Raw genomic sequence first — 21,958 nt, 5'->3', positions numbered from 1 at the left:
ATGTCTCTGCGGAACTACCAGAGCCTCTCCACGTCTCTGCGGAAGTACTAGAGCCTCTACACGTTTCTGCGGAACTACCAGAGCCTCTCCATGTCTCTGCGGAACTACCAGAGCCTCTCCACGTCTCTGCGGAACTACCAGAGCCTCTCCACGTCTCTGCGGAACTACCAGAGCCTCTCCACGTCTCTGCGGAACTACCAGAGCCTCTCCACGTCTCTGCGGAACTACCAGAGCCTCTCCACGTCTCTGCGGAACTACCAGAGCCTCTCCACGTCTCTGCTGAACTACCAGAGCCTCTCCACATCTCTGCGGAACTACTAGAGCCTCTCCTCGTCTCGGCTGAACTACCAGAGCCTCTCCACGTCTCTGCGGAACTACCAGAGCCTCTCCACGTCTCTGCGGAACTACCAGAGCCTCTCCACGTCTCTGCGGAACTACTAGAGCCTCTCCTCGTCTCGGCTGAACTACCAGAGCCTCTCCAACACTCTGCTGAACTACCAGAGCCTCTCCACGTCTCTGCGGAACTACCAGAGCCTCTCCACATCTCTGCGGAACTACCAGAGCCTCTCCACGTCTCTGCGGAACTACCAGAGCCTCTCCATGTCTCTGCGGAACTACCAGAGCCTCCCCACATCTCTGCTGAACTACCTGAGCCGCTCCACGTCTCTGCGGAAGTACCAGAGCCTCTCCACGTCTCTGCTGAACTACCAGAGCCTCTCCATGTCTATGCTAAACTACTAGAGACTCTCCTCGCCTCTGCGGAACTTCCAGAGCCTCGCCACGTCTCAGCCGAACTCTCTGAGCGCTCGACTGATCCTGTCGTGGCCACGGAGGCCAACCTTAACTTGTTCATGTTCTCTGTTTCAGACTTGCCTAACCAGACTTGCTCTCCTGTGTCATCGATCCCACTGTGGTGGTCTTCTGCACTGCTCGGGTGGCCCTCTGCCTTGACCGCATGGATATGGTGGTCTTCTGAGCCGCCCTGGTGGGCTTCTGTCTCGACCGCACGGATGCGGTGGTCTTCTGCGCTGCCCTGGTGTGCTTCTGTCTCGACCGCATGGCTCCAATTTCACCTTGCTCCTCTCTGGATTCCTGCCCTGTCGGTTTGGCCCTGGGGACTGAACGTTATGTCCTTCCTGGACTTGTTTTTGCTCCTCTTCTCTCTGTTTCCCTCTATGGACCTGGCTCTCCGTCCCTCCCCCTGATCCTCCGCCGGTCCACTTCCCTCCTGGGCTCCTTGTTTTTGTTTTCTGCACTTCTTGTCTCTGTTTCCTCATTTTACCTGGCCCTCCGTCCCTCCCCCTGGTCCTCCGCCGCTCCACCTCCCTCCTGGTCTCTGTGTTCCTTGGTCTCTTCTTGGGGTTTGGGTGGAGCATCTGGTAGCTGCTCCGTGGAGGAGGGGGTAATGTCACGCTGTCTGGTCTCCACTAGTGGTCTCACTTCCCCATAGGCACCTCACCGTAGGCACTACAATTCCCACAAAGCCTTGTGCCTTCATCACAGTAATTGCACTCCTGTTAATTGCACTCAGGTGTCTTCACTTGATAGTCATTACCCTGCCTATATTAACCGGTCTTTTTCTGTTTTTCTTCATGGAGTCCTTTCCTTCCTGTCACCCAGTTTTCTGGCCTTCTGAGTTCCTCGTCTTCCGAGTTCCTGTTCCAATTCCTGTTTATTTATTTGTTTGTTTTTTTGGATGGATATTTGGTTTTGACCCTTGCTTGTTGATTTCTCTTTGGATTACCCATTAAACCCATACTGCGATTGGATCTCTCGTCTCCTGCGTTTCACTGGGTCTCCGATCGTAACAATTTAGTTTGATTTGCATCACATAAATAAACAATACACATTGACACAACAGTTATGGACAGCTTTATGCATATGGATACATCTGGATACAAAGACATTCTATATGAATCCTTTTGCAAAAGAAGTCATTTATACATTATACAGAAATCTTGACGATATTAGACAATTTTTGGTCCATACAAGAAACATTTTTTCCCTCATAATAACTGAAACTGCAGTACATTCAGCAGCTTCCTGCTCAGCTTAAGAAGCGCATGCAGTTCAACAATGCACACACAAATACTTATTAACGTTTGAAATGAAACATCAATGTCAAAATAAATAGAAACAAGCCTGGCATACATTCACAGACAGAAAGGTGAAGGAAATGCCTGTTTTGTTTATGCCATTTCTTTAACATGCATCTGAATCAAATAAACCAAATCTCCTCAAATTTGAGGAGAAATGCATTAGTGAGATGACCTGAAGCTTGAATTGCTACTATTTTATTATAATGTGTCGACCTCAGTGTTTGAGTGTAGTAAGTGGGCACTCAGGGTGAAATTGGCACGAGAAGTTCTAATGTGTGGAAAGATCAAAGCAGCAGCGTGTGTGTGTGTTTGTGAGTGAATGGCTCTCATAAGCACCTTTCATCTGAATTTCTCCTATTATCAGAAAATTTCCTGATATGAAGCAAAACCCACACAAATGTACACAAACACACACACACTCACATCTTAATTTATAGCATCTGGTATAAAAGGGAATGTACAAACACACACTCCCGCACACACATACAACAAAGCATGTACAAATAGTTACTGTACATGTACAATATCTGCTAACAAACGCACACACCTTTAAACATACATGAAGACGCACACAAAAGTGTTGGGTGTTTTCTGTAGGTATGGCAAAGTAAAAAAGCTCCACTCGCTCTCATCTTTCTCCATGGCCGAGGTGGTTCAGATGAAAGGGTTCAGTGATGCTCCTCTGCTCGGGTAAACATTCCCCTAAGAGAAGTCACAGAAACGCTCTTAACCCCTCACACACACATACTGAAAAATGTTGTATGCTTATAGAAATCTAAGACCAGTGCTGGGTAGATTGCTTAAAAATTGTAGTCCATTAAACACCACATTACGGCAGGGTTTCCCAAACTAGGATTTGTGAAGGAACTGCAGGAGGTCTGTATGTATAAATAAACTTATAATTAAAAGAACAGTTCACCCAAAAATGAACATTTGCTGAAAATGTACTCGTTCTCAGGCCATCCAACATGTGGATGAGTTTCATCGGAACAGATTTGGAGAAATTGCTCACCAACGGATCCCCTGCAGTGAATGGGTGCCGTCAAAATGACGGTTCAAACTGCTGACACACAATAATCCACAAGTAATCAACACAACTCCAGTCCATCAGGTAACATCTTACAAAGTGAAAAGCTGCGTGTTTGTGATAAATCCACCATTAAAATGTTTTTAACTTTAAACCATCACCAATCATTTTTATAATAATGATTCCTTCAGTCAAAAAGCCCACCCTGTTTTCATCTCACATCAAAATCCACACGTATTTGTTCAGAACTGTTTTGAACTTTTTGCTTGTAAACACTGCTTGATCTATGCACATTTCTCTCCTGATTCAGGTGAGACAACATTTTCATTTTTGAAAGAAAATATTAGCGAACTCGTATTTTAGCTGGAAGCTGAAATGGAAGTTTGAAGTTAAAAATGTCTTGATGGGGTTGTTTATTACAAACACGCAACATTTTGTTTCACAAGATTTTAACTGATGGACTGGATGTGGATTATTGTGATGTTTTTATCAGCTGTTTGGACTCTCATTCTGACGGCACCCATTCATAACAGAGGATCCACTGTTGAGCAAGTGATGGAATGCTGAATTTCTCCAAATCTGATGAAGAGACAAACTCATCTACATCTTGGATCGCCTGAGCAGGAGTACATTTTCTGCAAATCTTAAATCTTAAAAATCTGTAAAGGAAATAAATCATTTTAAAATAAAAACAAATAAAAAACTTACTAAAAAAGACAAAATATTTAATTTATTTATGCTATATGGCCCCTCAATCTTCCTTCCTTTCCCTTGATGAATGTAATGTAATCTAATTACAAGTATTTAATTTTTGGAATCTAATTACATAAAATCAGTATACCCAGCACGGTATAAGGTAAAAGTCTGTCATTTAGTTGAAACTACAGTCTGTAAATGATTTTATTTAATAAACCCCTTTTATTAACTCTTAGCATAGAAAGAGAATCATGCTTACAGTAAAAGGGTTGACAGACATTGGTCGTGGGACTTTAGGTACAGACTCTGGGGCAGGAAATGAGTTGAAACCTACAAACAAAAACCAACAGGATAAAAATAGCACATATTTCACTTCAGCTCAATGAAACGGCCTCTCTCTGTGGTCATCTTGAGTTTTTACTCTGCAGGGTCTCTTCTTAAGCACTAATTCCTGGCTGATTCTTAATGGACTAATTCATTAATGCACTATTTTAAGAACAAGAGTTTCACTGCCATTAAGGAGATTTAAAGACTTAAGCTTGCTATACTTACCGTTCGCTTCCTGGTTACTAGACTGTTGGTGTGAAAAAGCACTTTGGGTGGCAGGTGCAGGAAAAGAGACAGACTGAGGAAACACGGCTGAGGAGGAGGCATCATCTGTCAATCAGAAAGCCAAGATATCCTGAACATTGCATTTAAACACAACAAACATATGAATATCTATCTATCTATCTATCTATCTATCTATCTGAAATCTGATTGAACAATCAGTCTATCTGTCTATATATCCATCCGTCTGTGTGTCTGTCATATTTATGTCTATATGTATGGGTAGATCAGCAGACATGCAGTCAGACAATATCCAATATAGATACAGTAGTTAGAGTTGTGTTTTACTCTGGACATAAAAGACAGTTTGCATGTTTGAAAAGAGTGTTGAACTCAGCGCTCAGGACATCATGATAAATGTGCTGACTGCTAAAAACAAAATGTATTATTTAACACTTGGAATTCAGCCAACAATAAATCCAGCAAACCACTCTCTTTGCATTGGTATTCCACCAGGTGACATCACTGTTTGTGTTGGCTTTGAGATCTACCACTAGGTTTACAGCATTTGTGGGAGTAAGCATTTTATTTGATTTATTAGAGTAAGGTCTCACAATAGATCCACAAGGGAACACCAGCATATCCAGTTATCAGATTCATTGCTTTATGGATTAAGTTCCTTTTAAGCCAAGGACAATCTATCAGATTTATAGCACTGTAAAAATGTATCCTTCGCAAGACATAACCATAGGCTCGTGTCCCAAAATCAGATTAATGCTGACCCTTGGCTGCACCGGGGCGCTGGACTGGGGGTAAAACCAGTACTGATTACCAGGGCCCCAAAGGAAGAGGGGCCCTTGAAAAGTCTGGAATATATATTTTCAAGGGGAGGGGGGCCCATTAGGACTGCCTATGCATAGGGGCCAGGATCTTGTGCAGCGCCCCTGTGGCTGCATAGACCTTTCAGTGGGAAATGTCCATATATGTCACTGATGAAATTAAGGCTTGGTTAATCTGCAGTCAGGAATCTATAGGGGTTGCATGCACTTCTTTACAGTCAGTTTCTAAGACAACCTCAGTCCATAAACACATTTTATTGATATATTAAAGTTAAAAACTGATCCTAGCTCTGATTTCTCTCCAAAAGTGCTGATAACATCACACTTCAAAAGGCAAAAAATGAAGTGGACATGGGTGCACATCTCTTACCTGAGGCTGTGCTTTTGAAGGGGTTACTAGAAGACAGAATAGGCTGGGTGCAACTGGCTGTAGAATTGAAGGGGTTTGGGAAATCTGGAAGAGAGAGAGAAAAATGTGTGGTTGTGTATCACATACTGCAGATTGTCTCTCATTAGCATCAATTGTACTTGGCATCCAATTCCTGTTTTGACTTAATTATTGTGAACTTGCAGATGTTTCCATCTAAGAGACTTTTTGCTATAAGGTCATCCAAATGTTGAGTGTCACCCCCAAGCTATGGTTCTGTTTAGAAAATCTCTGGGAAATGGGATAATTCTATATATTTCAATCTAATATAACGTGTTTACTCAAAAATAACTTAATAAAGTAGAAAACTGAAAGGCAATGCCTACTGCACATCGGATTCAGTTCTGGACTGGCTAACTAGCTGAAGTACAGAATACTACTCTGAATTGCTCACATGCAAATGTTTGAGATCCAGAGGTGGCCTCTGGAACACCTGGAGAGCTGCAAAAGAGACAAAAATAGATTGAGGGAAACTAAGGAAAAGACAATTCACTAGTTCACAGAAATGCCATAAACAAACATCTAAACAGTAATGTGGGTTGGAAGATATAATTTTTCTATTTAGTGGTTTATGTGTAATAACCTCTATTTTATTTGAAGTTTTACCTTGCAGGGGTGGAACTAGAGGACAGTCGGTTACTGAAGAGGGTGCTGTACTGAGGGGGTCCATCAGAGGGAGCTGTTGTAACGGCTACAAAAGTGTAAAAGTGCTTGTCAAATCTAAATACTGCGCGTAGCAACAAACGTTTTACATTATTTGATATACTGAGAAACTGTAGGCTTTGTAATGTTATAAGAAAAAGGCACAGATAATTTCCATAACATTATTTCTTACCTGTGACAGGTGTGTTGTCTAAGAACACTTTATCAAGCTGTGATAAGGCTGCATACTTATCCTGAGTGACAGGGGGTGGAGCAGCAGAACTTAGCGTGCTGTGGGCGTGGCTTAGACCCCCAAAATCCAAACTCAGCGATTTAGGAAAAGCTCTAAATGGAGCTCCACCCCCAGTTGACAGAGTGCGACCTGTACCAATCAGAAAATCTATCAGTGATGATAGTCAAAAGTATTTTGCAGTTAGTGCTGTTATTAACCTACTAATATATTTTCAATAACTGTAATAAAGCTGAAATAAAATACAAATATTATATGAAACACTTCAACGAAAATTAGAAATGTTGTCTTGGCAACTAGTTGAAAAAAGTTCAAGTTAAATCACTACAATTACTAAAGTTCAAACTGAAATAAAAATAAATTAAACCTTAAAAAAGATACTAATAAAATCCCAAAACAACACATCAAAATTACTAAAATGTAAACTATAAGAATCAAAAATATAAAAATAAAAGCTAATTCTAAATGTTAATAAATACTAAATGAGTAAGACACTATTTGATATATATATATATATATATATATATATATATATATATAGCTTTAGGTTTTAAGATTTAAGAATATAACATCTACATTTTCCCCCATACATTCTGAAAAGTATCTAAAGCTTTAACATACACATGTTCAGATTCAAACGAGAAATTCAGACAACCATGCAGTTCTATGCTATATTTTTATATTTTATGAAGAATGTTCAAAATGCCATGCAAAATTTACTGACACGATGCTAGAGTGATGCCAAGCTGTTGCTATGCGCTTATTATGCTTGTTCTAGAAGCATCGTTCAGTGGTTTTTAAGCTATTCTGGGTGGTAGCTAGGTAGTTGCTAACCGGCCCAAGTCAAAAGGTCTCACGCCTGAGTTTCTATGATATTCTAGTCTCTAGATGTGGCTCATGTCAGTCCTTTGATGTTAGTTGATAGGATTTTTCTGCCTGTATTTATTGCCTGTGAGGCAAAAATCATACGTCCAACCACTTTGGAGAAGTAACTGCACTCCTCTCCTCAAAAAGCTGCACGGGTTGTGATGATCACACGTCCATAGCATGAAAGCATTATTTGCTGAAGTTTAATATACAAGATGATTTAATATTCCTCAAACAATTCTACACATTCTTCCACATCAACAGATTATTTGTGAGTACAGACGTGAGACAAAGCAGCCGCTGGTCTGGGCTATTGTCTAAATATACCTTTACTTTAAAGTCTGTGCCTTTTTCATTATCAAAGAGCAGATTGTCTCTCCTTGACCTGGCACAGCTGTGATGTAGGGCTTTGAAGTATTTGGCTGGAGCAGGGTCCAGGACACATTCAATATCATTCTGTGACTTTAGCATGGCACTGCTGGTATTTAGAAACTCTGCAGTGAGAAACATCTCTGAAGCTTGATTGAACTAGGTGATGAGCAAAGGTGTTTTCAAAATAGCTTCCTAGATTTTGTAGCTCGTTTTACTTTACTGGCTTATATAATACTGTGGCAACAAACAGCTGAAATCCTGAATATCTGTCTGTATTTATCTTCTCTAAGACTAGCTTGGTCATCTGATCTTGATCTAAACCACAGTTTTTCCACTGGTTAACCGCATTATTCTTTGGGGGCTCAATTATGCATAGCATAAAACTTTTCCTCTGCCTCTTTCTGTTTCTTTCTCTATGACATGCTCACATATGCACAAAGATTATATTTTATTTTGCTTGTCTGGTCAGATGGTCGGAGGTATAGCTGAAGTGTCTGCATTGCGCAATCACTCATAATTACATACAACGTTTAAGCGACTTACCTAGAGTAAAGCTGTTTTTGAAAGTGCTACTTGCTGTGAAATAAAGGATAAGGGAAGGAAGATGAGATGAAATGAAACTGTTATGACTCAATATTGAAGAAAGAATTGATGGACAATGAATTTTTAAACACTACAGAAATGTAGCTATACAGTGGGATCCAAAATTTTGAGGCGGCATATTTATAATGCTTCTAGTTTAATACAATGTTTTAATGCACTTCAATGCAATTTTCATCCAAAATTTTTGCACGCTGAAAAATAAATACGACCTCACGTTGTGTCAATCATGTTTACACACTGCCTCCGAAACTTTCATCCGTCATAAAATATTTTGGATCAGGTTTGATTTTCTGCGTTTTCGCATTCCGTAGCATGCATTTTGATAGGAAAGGATGGTGAATAGAAGAAAAAAAACTCTTAAAAAAAAATTTGGACTCTGTGTGCAAAGATCTAAACTCTAAAATGCACATAAGTTTTATAGTTTAATTTTTTTTTCTCCATTTGTTAACATGTCAATGTCACAATTTTGCTTACAATTGATTAGTGGCTTATACATAATGCAGAATTTTAATTATTACTCCCTAATCTGAATTATATTAAATATATTATTTTCAAATTCAGATCATAGCTTACTTTTAAATTTAAATCATAATATTTAAAACAAGGCTCTTTGTTTTAAGTGTTTCAAAAACATTCTATCTATTTCCAGGTTTTCGATGTGGACTTTTGAATCCCATTTCATACTTCACAGAAATGTATTCTATGTGATAGACACAATACGTGCGTGTCTTTGCCTACCTGAAGGACGTGGAAGGGCTGGAAAGGAGGAGGGATGATTCTGGTGTCCCATTCCAGAAGAAATAGTTCCTGGTCTCTGTCTCTCAACACCACTTAACAATGTGTCTTAGACAGAGAGAGAGGAACATACAATAAAACTTTTAAATAAAAATGACAGAATAAATCATAGTTTAATGATGACTCACGGTACAGTACAACTGCATTTATAATCAGAAGAGGGAGGTAGACAAGACAGAAGCAGGGGGAAGGGAGGACAGGAAAAGTGGAAGAAAGGAAAGCGGATGGGTAGAGAAGAAAGTTTGAAGGCTGTACCTTTAATGGGATGATCTCTGAAGCTCTGTGAGCGAGTTGGTCTGGCAGTGAACACCTCAGTACAGTTATCAGCTGAGGAGACGGCAGGAGCTCTGTCCCATATTGACAACTGGGACTGGGACTGGGACTGGCACTGTGGACACACACACACACATTCAGTATTAAAAATCAGATCGGCACCCTCGTTGTGAGACATTTTGGGGCTGGTTTTCAGATCAGAGATGAAATCATGTTAAGGCTGGAACAGTTTACATGAAAATCTTTTAAAACACTCTGCATTATACACTTACCAACTTTGTAAATAGTGACAATAGAAAAACTGATCATCATACGCTACACTACTGAGGATCACACACTACCACACTACCAGGAAGATCTCATGCTGAAACATCTGCCTTGTTTCTAGGAGAAGCATGACAAATTTAAACAACATGTGTTCTAAAATTGGCTGAAAATATCTAACATGGATGGAATCATAGTCTCAAGCTAAAAAAAATCAGAGTCTGTGAACATCATACACTATGCTTTTTTCTATGAAATCTGTCAACTCAAATCTGCAGACTGGCATGACTTTCGTCAACTAGCTGTAAATCAGCGAACAATCGGGTTGAGTATTCCAGGCTTTAAATAGCTCGAACCAAAATCCTCTTTCACTCTTACAGTTCAATTCAAGCAATTTCCTCCTGACTACCAGAAAAAAAGAGGTTTGTGAATATAGAATTTTGTTCATGTCATCACATTTGTTTAAAGTGTGAACATTTTTGAAAAATTATATTTCATTTATTTGTGAGGACACCAGGACAAAGTTTTTTTATTTATTTTTTTATTTTTATGAATAAGACATGAATAGACATGAAAAAGCAAAAAAGTGGGATTTTTTTAAGTTCACAAATCAATTTTTATTTTTTACAGTAAACTTTGTATAAAGATGATTCTCGACTGTTATGAAAGATATAACAGAATGATTTAATATACCATTTTGCTTTATGCAGTATGTGTGTTTAAATGGACTTAAACAGGTTTTCCGGTTATATACAATGTATCTACACACTGTATCTAATTTGCATTTTAATGTGTTTTTGGGGCAACATGTAATGAAAAAAATAAGTGTAATAATGGAAGTAATAATTTTCATAATAATATCTAATATTTCATAGGAATATTGATACAGTTTCTTTCCCTATTCACTTGTTGTACCTCCTAAAATGCATAATAAATATGCTTTAAGTCCTGGTGTCCTCTACAGTGGACATGTATGAAATCGTTGTCTTTTTTTTTTACCTTATAAAATTTTCCTGAGATGTTGATTTATGACAAACAATTTGCAAATAAGTCAGATTTAAATAATAATTACAAAATATTGTTATTTTTCATAGGTGATTTAAATTTGATTACTTAATTAATGTCAGCCATTTTTAAAGTCCAAGGAGAGGGAGTGGTCATGATGAAACTTATTTTAATTTTTTGTTGTTGTTATTATTATTAGTTAAGTTAGATGTTGAACTTGAGTTAGATTGGTTTTGATTATTTTTTTTTCCTTTGGTGCCACTTGTGTCCTTTTCCCTTCTCTTCTAATGTTTATGTAAAATTGTATATATCTATTTTTTTCCTTTTTGCTATTTTAATGCTTTTCCATTATTTCTATAATTACTATAGTTATTTCACGCGGCCTTCTTTAATTGTAAAAATAAACTATGTTTGTTGGCAAATTTGCATAGCGTTTTGTCTATTGCCACCAGCATGTAAAATGATCACAATCTCAATGTTGCCTCTTCTAACCCTAGACCAAAATTAGGAAGTTATAACAATTAAAGTGAAATTACAGTTTTAAAGTACTGACAATAAAACTATTTGTATAATCAGTTTCACTTTTAAAATCTTTAGTTTGTAATTTGTATTTATAACATTATAATTGTTATTATTAAAGGAAAATAAATTACATTAAGAATTTATTTTATTATCATTACGGCCAACATTTTTGCTCTGTTTGATTCTCATTTAGCATAATGATAACAAATTGATCAAACCAATATACTTAAGAAGTCTGATAAGACATTTTTGAATTTTTTTGTCATTTCTCTCTCATTTTCTTTTGTCTTCAAATCTTTTTTTTTTTTTTAATTCCTAAGCTTTCCTCATTTCTTCCTCACCAGCATGCGAGTGGGTCGGGCAGTGGGGTTCAGAGGATGTCCAGGCGGAGGCTGATTCTGAGCGGGACCGTGTGGAACTGGAACAGCCTGAACCCCTGGACCCCAGGGGGACTCATTCACATCCCTGCGAATCTTGCTTTTAGAGAAATGCCTGGAAAAACAGACACTTCTTAGTACTGCATTCTTTGACTTTTATCTACACATAATGCAGGGAGAAAAAGCAGAATGGTCTAGGGCATGTATTGATCATTCAGTTTGATCCACACTGATACTGCCTTTATGACCACACTTCTTCTCACTCACCATTTCTTTCTCTCATATTTGTCCTGCAAGAACTCTTTCAGCTTTTGTGTGTCACGCACGTCAAAACAGCCATCTGTTTTGAGGTCAAATGTGCAGAGCCAGGTCCTCCTTCCAACCTAACGACCCCATAAACCAAGAACACAGTTAATTTCATGAACAATCTTTATACAGCATGTTACAAGTGAATAGTCATATAGCATAGAGTTCTTCCTCAGAGACTTCAGAGGAGATATTTGCTAGTATTTAACATTAAATTGAGACTGCGCCCAATTTTTTAGAAAGCATATTGCAATCTTTGTGGTTATGTTTGCAGTTAACTAAAAAGCTTTATTATTACTGAACATAAATAGTTCATGTTAACATGTCAAACAGCTACTGTTTGTTGCATTACAAGGAAACTAATATGTGTTCTAATATGATGTTTCAGAGGTACTTCAAAAATTAGAATCTGACCCAGATGCTCAGTGACGTAAAAGAAAAATGCATACATTTTTAGCATAGAATAAGCTTATATGCAATTTATTAGGCTCAGTTGCGCTTTGTGATTTGTGAATGGATCAGTAACGATTTAGCCGTGTAGTTTTCATTTATCATTAACTTCAATGTCATCACTTGCATTGATATTTGCTGTGCATGTCTGTTCCTTCTCATACTCAAAGTGCTTTACTGACAGTAAGAGGAGGAATGAGTCAGATGAAGTTATACAAGCAATGGCACCCACCCTCTGAGCATTCCGAGTTGGCTTCAACTGCAATGAGCAAGATACCTGGAGTGCCAATTGTGGGTGTGAATGTGAGCATGTGTGTGTGTGTTAGTCGGAGAGTGAAAGAGCAGTGTCTGTACTTGAACCCCATTCAGATTTGCTCACACATTTACGGGAAAACCACAGTACAAAAAAAATCTATATATTATTCTGTGCCCACTCACCATTTAAGCACAGATGATTTAATACAAAACTTAATAGAGGCTCTTGGTATCAAGCTATCCAACATTTGCTCCATGCACAACTATGTTAGCCTGGTTTTGGGTTTATATGATGAAAGGCATCAAATGTACAGCCAAATATAAACTATGAAAGTCTATCCCGTATTTTCTATTAATAGAATTCATAGTATGATATATATGAAGTTGTTCATGGTTAAAATCAGCCAATGCACAGTATGTATATGCAAAATATGCTCTATATTTGTGTTTTTTATGTGTGTGTGTGTGTGTGTGTGTGTGTGTGTGTGTGTGCATGTTTTTTGTGACGTATCAGGACACAACTTTGTATAATGACATGGGTATGACACAGGTATAACAAGGAGAGGGTGACTTATGAGGACATAACCCATGTCCCCATTTTTCAAAACGCTTATAGATCATACAGAATTAGTTTTTTTGAGAAAGTAAAAATGCACAAAGTTTCCTGTGAGGGATAGGTTAAGGTGTAGGGTTAGTGTAGGGCCATTTTTTACAGTATAAAAACCATTACGCCTATGGGATGTCCCCACTTTTCACAAAAACAAACGTGTGTGTGATTTTTATTTATTTTTTGGTAAAAAAAAATTCCCTTAAGGCTCCTATATAAATTCAGATTCTTTGCATGAGTAACAGTTCAGTGCAATGTTTATTTTGAGCTTTGGGTTTAGTGTTTAGGCAAGGGGGGGGGTCAGGAATTTTTACCATGACGACAAAAAATGTTTCGAGTTTCATTCAAAAGTAACCTTTTAATCTGATTCTGACATTTTTTTTTAAGCAATTATCTATAATTATGACCATATATGTAATATGGCATATGATATATATTTAAGATATTAATGAACATATTTTAATGATCAACGCGACATATATTAACAAGCAATAATGTAGTTTTTTTTTTGTTTTGTTTTTTAAATCAGGCACCAAATATTGAACACTTTATTTACTTTAGGGTAATGGTTTTGAAAAACACCAATACAAATTTGCCATCTTGTATGACCTCTAAAATGAAAGGCAAGTGGTTCCCAGCATCTCTTATGTGCATGTACTGCTAGACCTGTCATTCACCTCGTTCCCATGGTTTTGCAAAAACTCCACTTCCTGTTGGGAGAAGGTTGTCATGGAAATAGACTTAACTCTGTGGGGTGGGTTGAGCCCTCTCCTGAAACACAAACAAACCGCAAGCACAAACTGCGTGGTTAAACATGAAACTGGGAGGAAACGTTCAATGGGTGGTGATTTATTTTAATACAAACAGGAGACACGTGTGAGATAAACAGTGCAGGATGTGACAGGGCTGTGAACGTGAACAACAACCTCTTGCAACAACAAATTACAAAACCGTGAAGGAAGTGTGCAGCTTTTTTTCTCTCTCTCTACAGTGCTAGTGAAGAACTAGCTATTTGTGTTCATACAGTAAGTGCAGTTGCATAGTGAAATCGTGTAGAACTTGTAGTAGAAGTACCGCTCAGTGGAATCACTCACACCATTCATTTGCTGACATGCAGAAAACACGCTTACATTGATGCCAAACCTGAAATCATGACGAAATGATACGTAACGCAAGCGAGCCCAGGACACGCCTGAAAACGACAAAGTAGTAATTACAGAGTGACTTGAAGGTCAGGGTATATTTACGTAACGTGATTGGTAAACGTGATTGGGCCCCAAAGGAAGAGAGGACCCTTGAAAAGTCTGGAATATATATTTTCAAGGGTGGGGGGGGGGGCATTAGGGCATAGGGCCTAGGGCCCGGGCTCTTGTGCAGCGCCCCTGATCACGTTTCTCAATCGGCAAAGCAATCTGTGGCACACGCCTCTTCCAACACGCGATGGGTAATTCGCGAAGCACAATGCTCCTCCGTGTTTTCTCAGCACTATATCATAGAAAATACGAGGTTTGAGAAGTAGAAGGCGGGGCAACAGTTAAAATATTTCAAAGTTAAAGTTCATGCAAACAGATTTTAATAGACAAGTTTCAGTCACATATTTATGGTTTATGTCTATAACAAAACCCAGTGTTAAAGCAGAGTGCTAACAATTATATCTGGAACATTAAAATATGTAATAATAAAAATCAGAGATGGTTTAAATGTCCTTTGAAATCACGCTAATCACTTGTTTTGGTATGTGGGGCATTTTAAGTGGATCATTAATTAAAGTAAAATATTAGCAGATTATTTTATTACTAATTGGATCAATAAAAGCAGTCAAAACTAACAAAAGAGCAATACAATGGAAATGCTATGACAAGTCTCGGTTAGCCCAATGCAGTTTAAATATTATTAATTACATTTTATATATATATATATATATATATATATATATATATATATATATATATATATATATATATATATATATATTATATAAATAAATTACAATATCGTATTTTGGATTTAGGTTTTAGGACAGCTTTTAATTAAAGGATTTGATCCACTTCAAACGTTGACCACTGTATAAACACACACACACACAAAGAAAACAAGTAGTTATAATATAAATATTTAGAATATAGAAAGAAAGTGTTTTTTTTAATGAAAAACAAGTAGCCTAGATAGAAAACGAACAGAGAGCAGGTAGAGTAGAGGGTCAAGTGTTTTCTTTATTTAAATGCAAACATGTAAACAAATATGTACAGAATTATGTGAAGTTACATATTTACATTATTTTTTCAGGTACATTGTGTGACATAGGTAAGTAGTAGTTTTCAGATGTGAATGGGTGGGGGGTATTTTCTTGACTTCATCAAACCAAAGTCACAGTAAGCATATAGACTATAAAGTGATGTATCATTCCTGAATCCTGATATGAATCAGTCTTTGAAAGACCCATTATTATAGACAATTCAGTGACAAAATATTAAAGACAGACACTTGAATTTATTCCTGAATCAATCTGAATCTCGGACGAATAGATTGAATAAAAAGCACAGTTATTAACAGTTATTAACACAGTGACTTACCGACAACTAGTGGCGATATTTCTTTCATAAGTATCATAAAGTAGGCCTATCATTTCATTTTGTCATTACATATTTCTGTGTTAAAAATGTTGTATTAAACATTAATCTCATTTCATTATACAGTTGTTATTGCTATGTAAAGGCATGTCTGATCAGCATGAAACTTTAAACAGGCCTACTACATCTGAAAGCAGCTTCAGACACAGCTTCTATCTCTGAAGGCTTAATTAATACTGATTTAATTGGTAACAGCCTATTGTCATATTACATGTATTCTAATTTAACATTATCATTTAAGAATTTAACATTAAAGATTACATACATACAAATCAGATTCCAAAAAAGTTGTACGCTGTACAAATTGTGAGTAAAAAAGGAATGGAATAATTGACAAATCTCATAAACTTATATATTATTCACAATAGAATATAGATAACATATCAAATGTTGAAAGTGAGACATTTTGAAATTTCATGCCAAATATTGGCTCATTTTGGATTTCATGAGAGCTACACATTCCAAAATAGTTGGGACAGGTAGCAATAAGAGGCCAGAAAAGTTAAATGTATAAATAAGGAACAGCTGGAGGACCAATTTGCAACTTATTAGGTCAATTGGCAACATGATTGGGTATAAAAAGAGCCTCTCAGAGTGGCAGTGTTTCTATACCAATATCAGAAAGGAGTTTCTCAGGGAAAAATAGCAAAGAGTTTGAAGTTATCGTCATCTACAGTGCATAATATCATCCAAAGATTCAGAGAATCTGGAACAATCTCTGTGCGTAAGGGTCAAGGCCGGAAAACCATCCTGGATGCCCATGATCTTCGGGCCATTAGACAGGACTGCATCACATACTGGAATGCTACTGTAATGGAAATCACAACATGGGCTCAGGAATACTTCCAGAAAACATTTTCGGTGAACACAATCTACCGTGCCATTCGCCGTTGCCGGCTAAAACTCTATAGGTCAAAAAAGAAGCCATATCTAAACATGATCCAGAAACACAGGCATTTTCTCTGGGCCAAGGCTCATTTAAAATGGACTGAGGCAAACTGGAAAACTCTTCTGTGGTCAGACGAATCAAAATTTGAAGTTCTTTTTGGAAAACTGAGACGCCATGTCATCTGGACTAAAGAGGACAAGGACAACCCAAGTTGTTATCCGCGCTCCGTTCAGAAGCCTGCATCTCTGATGGTATGGGGTTGGATGAGTGCATGTGGCATGAGCAGCTTACACATCTGGAAAGGCACCATCGATGATGAAAGGTGTATCCAAGTTCTAGAACAACATATTATGCTCCCATCCAGACGTCGTCTCTTTCAGGGAAGGCCTTGCATTTTCCAACATGACGATGCCAGACCACATACTGCATCAATTACAACATCAAGGCTGAGTAAAAGGATCCGGGTACTGAAATGGTCAGCCTGCAGTCAAGATAATTTTTGCTGCATCATAAAGAGGAAGACCTAATTGAGCAACTAGAAGCCTATATTAGACAAGAATGGGACAACATTCCTATTCCTAAACGTGAGCAACTTGTCTCCTCAGTCCCCAGATGTTTGCAGACTGTTATATAAAGAAGAGGGGATGCCACACAGTGTTAAACATGGCCTTGTCCCAACTTTTTTGAGATGTGTTGAAGCCATGAAATTTAAAATCCACTTTCCTTTAAAATGTGATACATTTTCTCAGTTTAAACATTTGATGTCATCTATGTTGTATTCTGAATAAAATTTTGAAATTTGAAACTTCCACATCATTACATTCTGTTTTTATTCACAATGTCCCAACTTTTTGGGAATCGGGTTTGTATTTAGGCCTAATACGACATTCTGTTTAAGTGGTTAATAAAAATTATTTGCCACTAATGGGAAAGAAAGTTTCTGACACCGCTAGAATCATTTCTGATGAGTGCAAGTTTGAAGTAAATTAACTTAATTTTTCAGATTTCAAAATTAAATTAAAAAACGATTGGGATGAAACCCTGATTTTATGCTGATTCTTCACAAAAACGACACTTCTTTAGGCTATTCATTTATTTTATGTGAGAATTAAGAATAAAAAAATTCTGCTGGCAGAATTTGGAAGAATATAAATAATTAAAGCACAATCTGCAATTATCTTAAAGTAATTATTTTCTTATCAATACATAGTTGCTGAATATAATTTTTCACTTGCTGCCTTTCCAACCTAAGGAAATGGGCAGCAGAATTCTGCTCACTTGTCGCCAATTCAGACGAGATCTGATAAAGCCATGGATTTACAGTAGGCCTACTAAGTGTATAGTTACTTCAACCCTGATACTACATCAGTAATTGATAACTGAAGAATGACATGAAGCAGTAGATTAGCTGATGCTAGGATTAGACATAACACAAAGAATAAATTAAAAAATTTTGTACAGATTACAATTTAACTGTTAAAATAATGTAAATACTTAACTTCATAGTTCTGTGCATATTTGTTTACATGTGCAAAACTGTTTGTAAGTGTGTATTGCTACAAGATCTTAATTTTCAAAGTACAGCTGTGCAATAAAGGTGTTCTATAAATTCACTATGATGAAAGTGTGTAATATATTTAACTGATACAGTAATTGTCAGGTAAAATACAATTACAAACATTATTACAGTATGTCAACCATTGCCTTTTTATTTACATTGTTACCTTTAAAAGTGTTATATTGCAAAGCTAAATATATATTACATCCAGTACATGCATCTTCAAGAAACATCTAAAAACACATCTCTTTCATCTTTGACCCGCAAACTCTAGCACTGTCTATTCTAATTATATTTATATATTTTTTTATTCTAACTGCTTTTTTTCCTCCAACACTAGCTTTCTGTATTCTTTTTTTAATTATTTCTATTTGTTTCTTTGTTTTCTTTGTATTGTATGTGTGTATGTATTTATGGATGTGTGTTGTGTGTGTGTGTGTGTGTGTGTGTGTGTGTGTGTGTGTGTATATATAGATCGATAGATAGATATAGTATTTAATAATTAATGATCTACTTAAAATGCCCCACATACCAAAACAAGTGGTTAGCGCGATTTCAAAGGACATTTAACCCATCTCTGTAACTATGCATGTGATAGTTGAAAAAAATCGTGTTCTTTATCCCCGCGATGGATACGCGGAAGTGAGCGCATATTGGATAGTCTACTTATTTTAATGTTCCAGATATAATTGTTTGCACTCTGCTTTAACACTGGGTTTTGTTATAGACATAAACCATACATTTTTGACTGAAACTTGTCTATTAAAATCTGTTTGCATGAACTTTAACTTTGAAATATTTTAACTGTTGCCCCGCCTTCTACTTCTCAAACCCCGCATTTTCTATGATATAGTGCTGAGAAAACACGGAGGAACATTGTGCTTCGCGAGTCACCCATCGTATGTTGGTAGAGGCGTGTACCACAGATTGCTTTGCCGATTGAGAAACGTGATTGGTAAACGGAACGGTTTGCCAGAATATACCCTGACCCTTGAATGTAAACACAACTAGAGATCTCTCAAACGCACGCTGACAGCGCTACAATGTAGTCACATGTTTTTTTCCGGAGTTCGCCGAAGAATGCGAATCAGAATCTTGACGTGTGATAATCACATGCATTATTACTCACAGCATTCCGGAGCATGACGTGCATACGAAGCAGCCCACGGTGATGTCGATGTAAGTCACCCCGGGCTGGCTGCACTCGAAGCAGTGCTTGTTTATTCCCGTCTGGGCGAGCTCTCGGACCTTGCGGGCGCATATCTCCTGGTTGTCCCGGTGCTTTCGGTTCGACATGCTGGAGCCCTGCAGTCGCGCGCACTCCCTGGCCCTTAAGACTGTTGTGGGGGTGCCTTTCACTCGCCCGTCGTCACACTTTAATTCCCCCGCCGTAGTACGTTTCTTCTCACGCCTGCATTCTGAAAGCGAATACGGTGACTGGTGGTCTTCTCATGCACTGACTTGAATTGACATGAGACGATCTTAGATGCGTAGTCTCCCGTGGTCACGACTGACCGATCCGCCCGGAGTTTTTCCAACAGCCCTGTTTATTCATTCATTGCGGGGAGCAAATAAAATCCGATTCTCCCGGAGCGGGATCATTATTCTTCCGCGCTCTGCTGATTCCTCTCCGTTCACTGCGCGCAGACTCCGCTGTTGCGCACCCAGTTGTCCGATTCTCTTATTCTGAGGGCAATGCGAACATAAACCAAGACGAGGATGAAGGAGGCAACTTAGTGCACACTGTGCCTCTGGAAAGCGAATAAAGGCAGCGGGATAAGTGGGGACTAATCTGCTTAACAGTGTTTTGTTTGTGATGGCTGTGTGCTCATTATTTTGTGCTTATTTATTCCCAGTGTCACCCAGCAACGTGAGATTTTTTATCTCGTACAGGAGTAGGGTTTATCACGCCCTTCTGTATGACGTTTGAAATAAAAAATGCTGTCCTTCGTGTGTTTATTAACTCTTTGCATGAAGTACCCAATCAATATGCAGTGTGAACCACCACTGAAAAAAAATAATAGCATAATGATCAAAACGAAAACATGTTTGATTAATTTTAAGCGAGTGCATCGTTTTGACGCATTCTCGTGTTATATCACATTAACGGAGACATCTCGCCAGTTATACTGATGTAATGTTGGCCTGGTTCCTGGTCTTGCAGTGAGTGAAAACCATAGACTGAAAACACAGGATGCGTTAACTGCAGTGGCAATTTACCACCAGCAGAGAGAGCTGTTTCGCCTAACATCCGATTTAGCTTTAAGGGTAATTTAAATTGGTTAACATAAATAATCTGTAAGGTTAACATTTTCTTAACGTATTTGATAGCTGATAGAATCAAATTGAATTAAATAAGAAAAACTTATATCGAAATAAAAAATTTGAAAAATAAAGAAAATATATACTGGGATAGCGATGTGTTCCCAGGCCAGCCGAGAGACATAGGCCTAATCCCTCCAGTGTGTCATCGGTCTTCCCCGGGGCTTCTCCCGGTGGGACGTGCCCAGAACACCTCCCCAGGAAGGCGTCCGGGAGGTATCCAGAACAGATGCCCGAGCCACCTCAGCTGGCTCCTCTTGATGTGGAGGAGCAGCGGCTCTACTCTGAGCTCCTCCCGAGTGGCCGATCTCTAAAGGGAGCGCTCAGCCACCTTTCGGAGAAAGCTCCTTTCGGCAGCCTGTATCCGGGATCTTGTCCTTTCGGTCATTAGCCTACCCACTGCTCATGACCAAAGGTGAGAGTAGGAATCTAGATCGAACAGTAAATCGAGAGCTTCGCTTGGCAGCTCAGCTCCTTCTTTACCACGACAGACAGGTACATCAACCACATCACTGCAGAAGCTGCAGGGGGGGTCCTGGGGGGTCTCAAGACCCTGCCAAAAAATGCCTTGAGCCCCCCATTTGACCCCCCCCCCCCACCCTCTTCCTGATTATATATATATATAATATAAATAATAATTATTTAGACATTTATTCGTACACTGAACGAGAACCATTTCTGTCGGATGCGTCCAATTCGAGAACCGAGGAGCTGATGATACTGCAGCACATGTGTGATTCAGTGTGAAGCAGACTGACACACAGAGTGTCTGAACCGAACTGGTTCTTTTGATGATTGATTCTGAACTGATTCTGTGCTAATGTTATAAGCGCGGGTAAACCGAGGGCTTAAATGAAGGGCAGTCATCGCCAATTACATTACATCGAGCGCAAAAGAACCTGTGAACCGTTTTTTTTTCAACTGGTTTTATTTGATCGAACTAGCGTAGTGATTTTGATGTTTATATACTTATTATTATTTTACAAGAACGATGTGATGTGAGAACATGCAGATATGTTGTTTATATTGCTGTGTGTAGCCTGTAGTGTAGAAGTAATACTAGCGTGCTGTTTGAGGGAGAAAAGTTTCACAGGCATCGTCTTTTCACAGGGTCTGGTCTTTTTTATGTTATTTGACTACAGTCGTGGCCAAAAGTTTTGAGAATTACTTAAATATTGGAAATTGGAAAAGTTGCTGCTTAAGTTTTTATAATAGCAATTTGCATATACTCCAGAATGTTATGAAGAGTGATCAGATGAATTGCATAGTCCTTCTTTGCCATGAAAATGAACTTAATCCCAAAAAAACCTTTCCACTGCATTTCATTGCTGTCA

General features: G+C 38.3%; 1 protein-coding gene across 4 annotated transcripts; it reads right to left on the bottom strand.

The window, feature by feature from the left end:
• Positions 1-1,849: 1,849 nt before the first annotated feature.
• LOC132102958 (arf-GAP domain and FG repeat-containing protein 1-like) lies at positions 1,850-20,167 on the bottom strand. 4 transcript variants are annotated; one of them, XM_059507714.1, is made up of 15 exons: positions 19,432-20,167; positions 14,356-14,417; positions 13,903-13,996; positions 11,875-11,990; positions 11,572-11,722; positions 9,422-9,554; positions 9,110-9,214; positions 8,312-8,344; positions 6,473-6,661; positions 6,244-6,328; positions 6,032-6,078; positions 5,581-5,664; positions 4,375-4,479; positions 4,082-4,152; positions 1,850-2,801 (listed from the first exon to the last, which is right to left on the bottom strand). In XM_059507714.1, the coding sequence occupies exons 1-15, from the start codon at positions 19,561-19,563 to the stop codon at positions 2,754-2,756; spliced, it is 1,455 nt and encodes a 484-aa protein (XP_059363697.1). In that variant the 5' UTR covers positions 19,564-20,167; the 3' UTR covers positions 1,850-2,753. The 4 variants fall into 4 exon arrangements, with proteins under 4 accessions (XP_059363697.1, XP_059363705.1, XP_059363720.1 ...); XM_059507722.1 differs by having other exon boundaries at positions 9,422-9,548; positions 19,432-20,166; XM_059507737.1 differs by having other exon boundaries at positions 14,369-14,417; positions 19,432-19,503.
• Between the last annotated feature and the right edge of the window lie 1,791 nt (positions 20,168-21,958).

Source organism: Carassius carassius, chromosome 2, assembly GCF_963082965.1.
Source record: "Carassius carassius chromosome 2, fCarCar2.1, whole genome shotgun sequence".
Lineage (NCBI taxonomy): Eukaryota > Metazoa > Chordata > Actinopteri > Cypriniformes > Cyprinidae > Carassius > Carassius carassius.
Note: the sequence above shows the minus strand (reverse complement) of the source record. Positions and strands in the feature narration are given on the sequence as shown.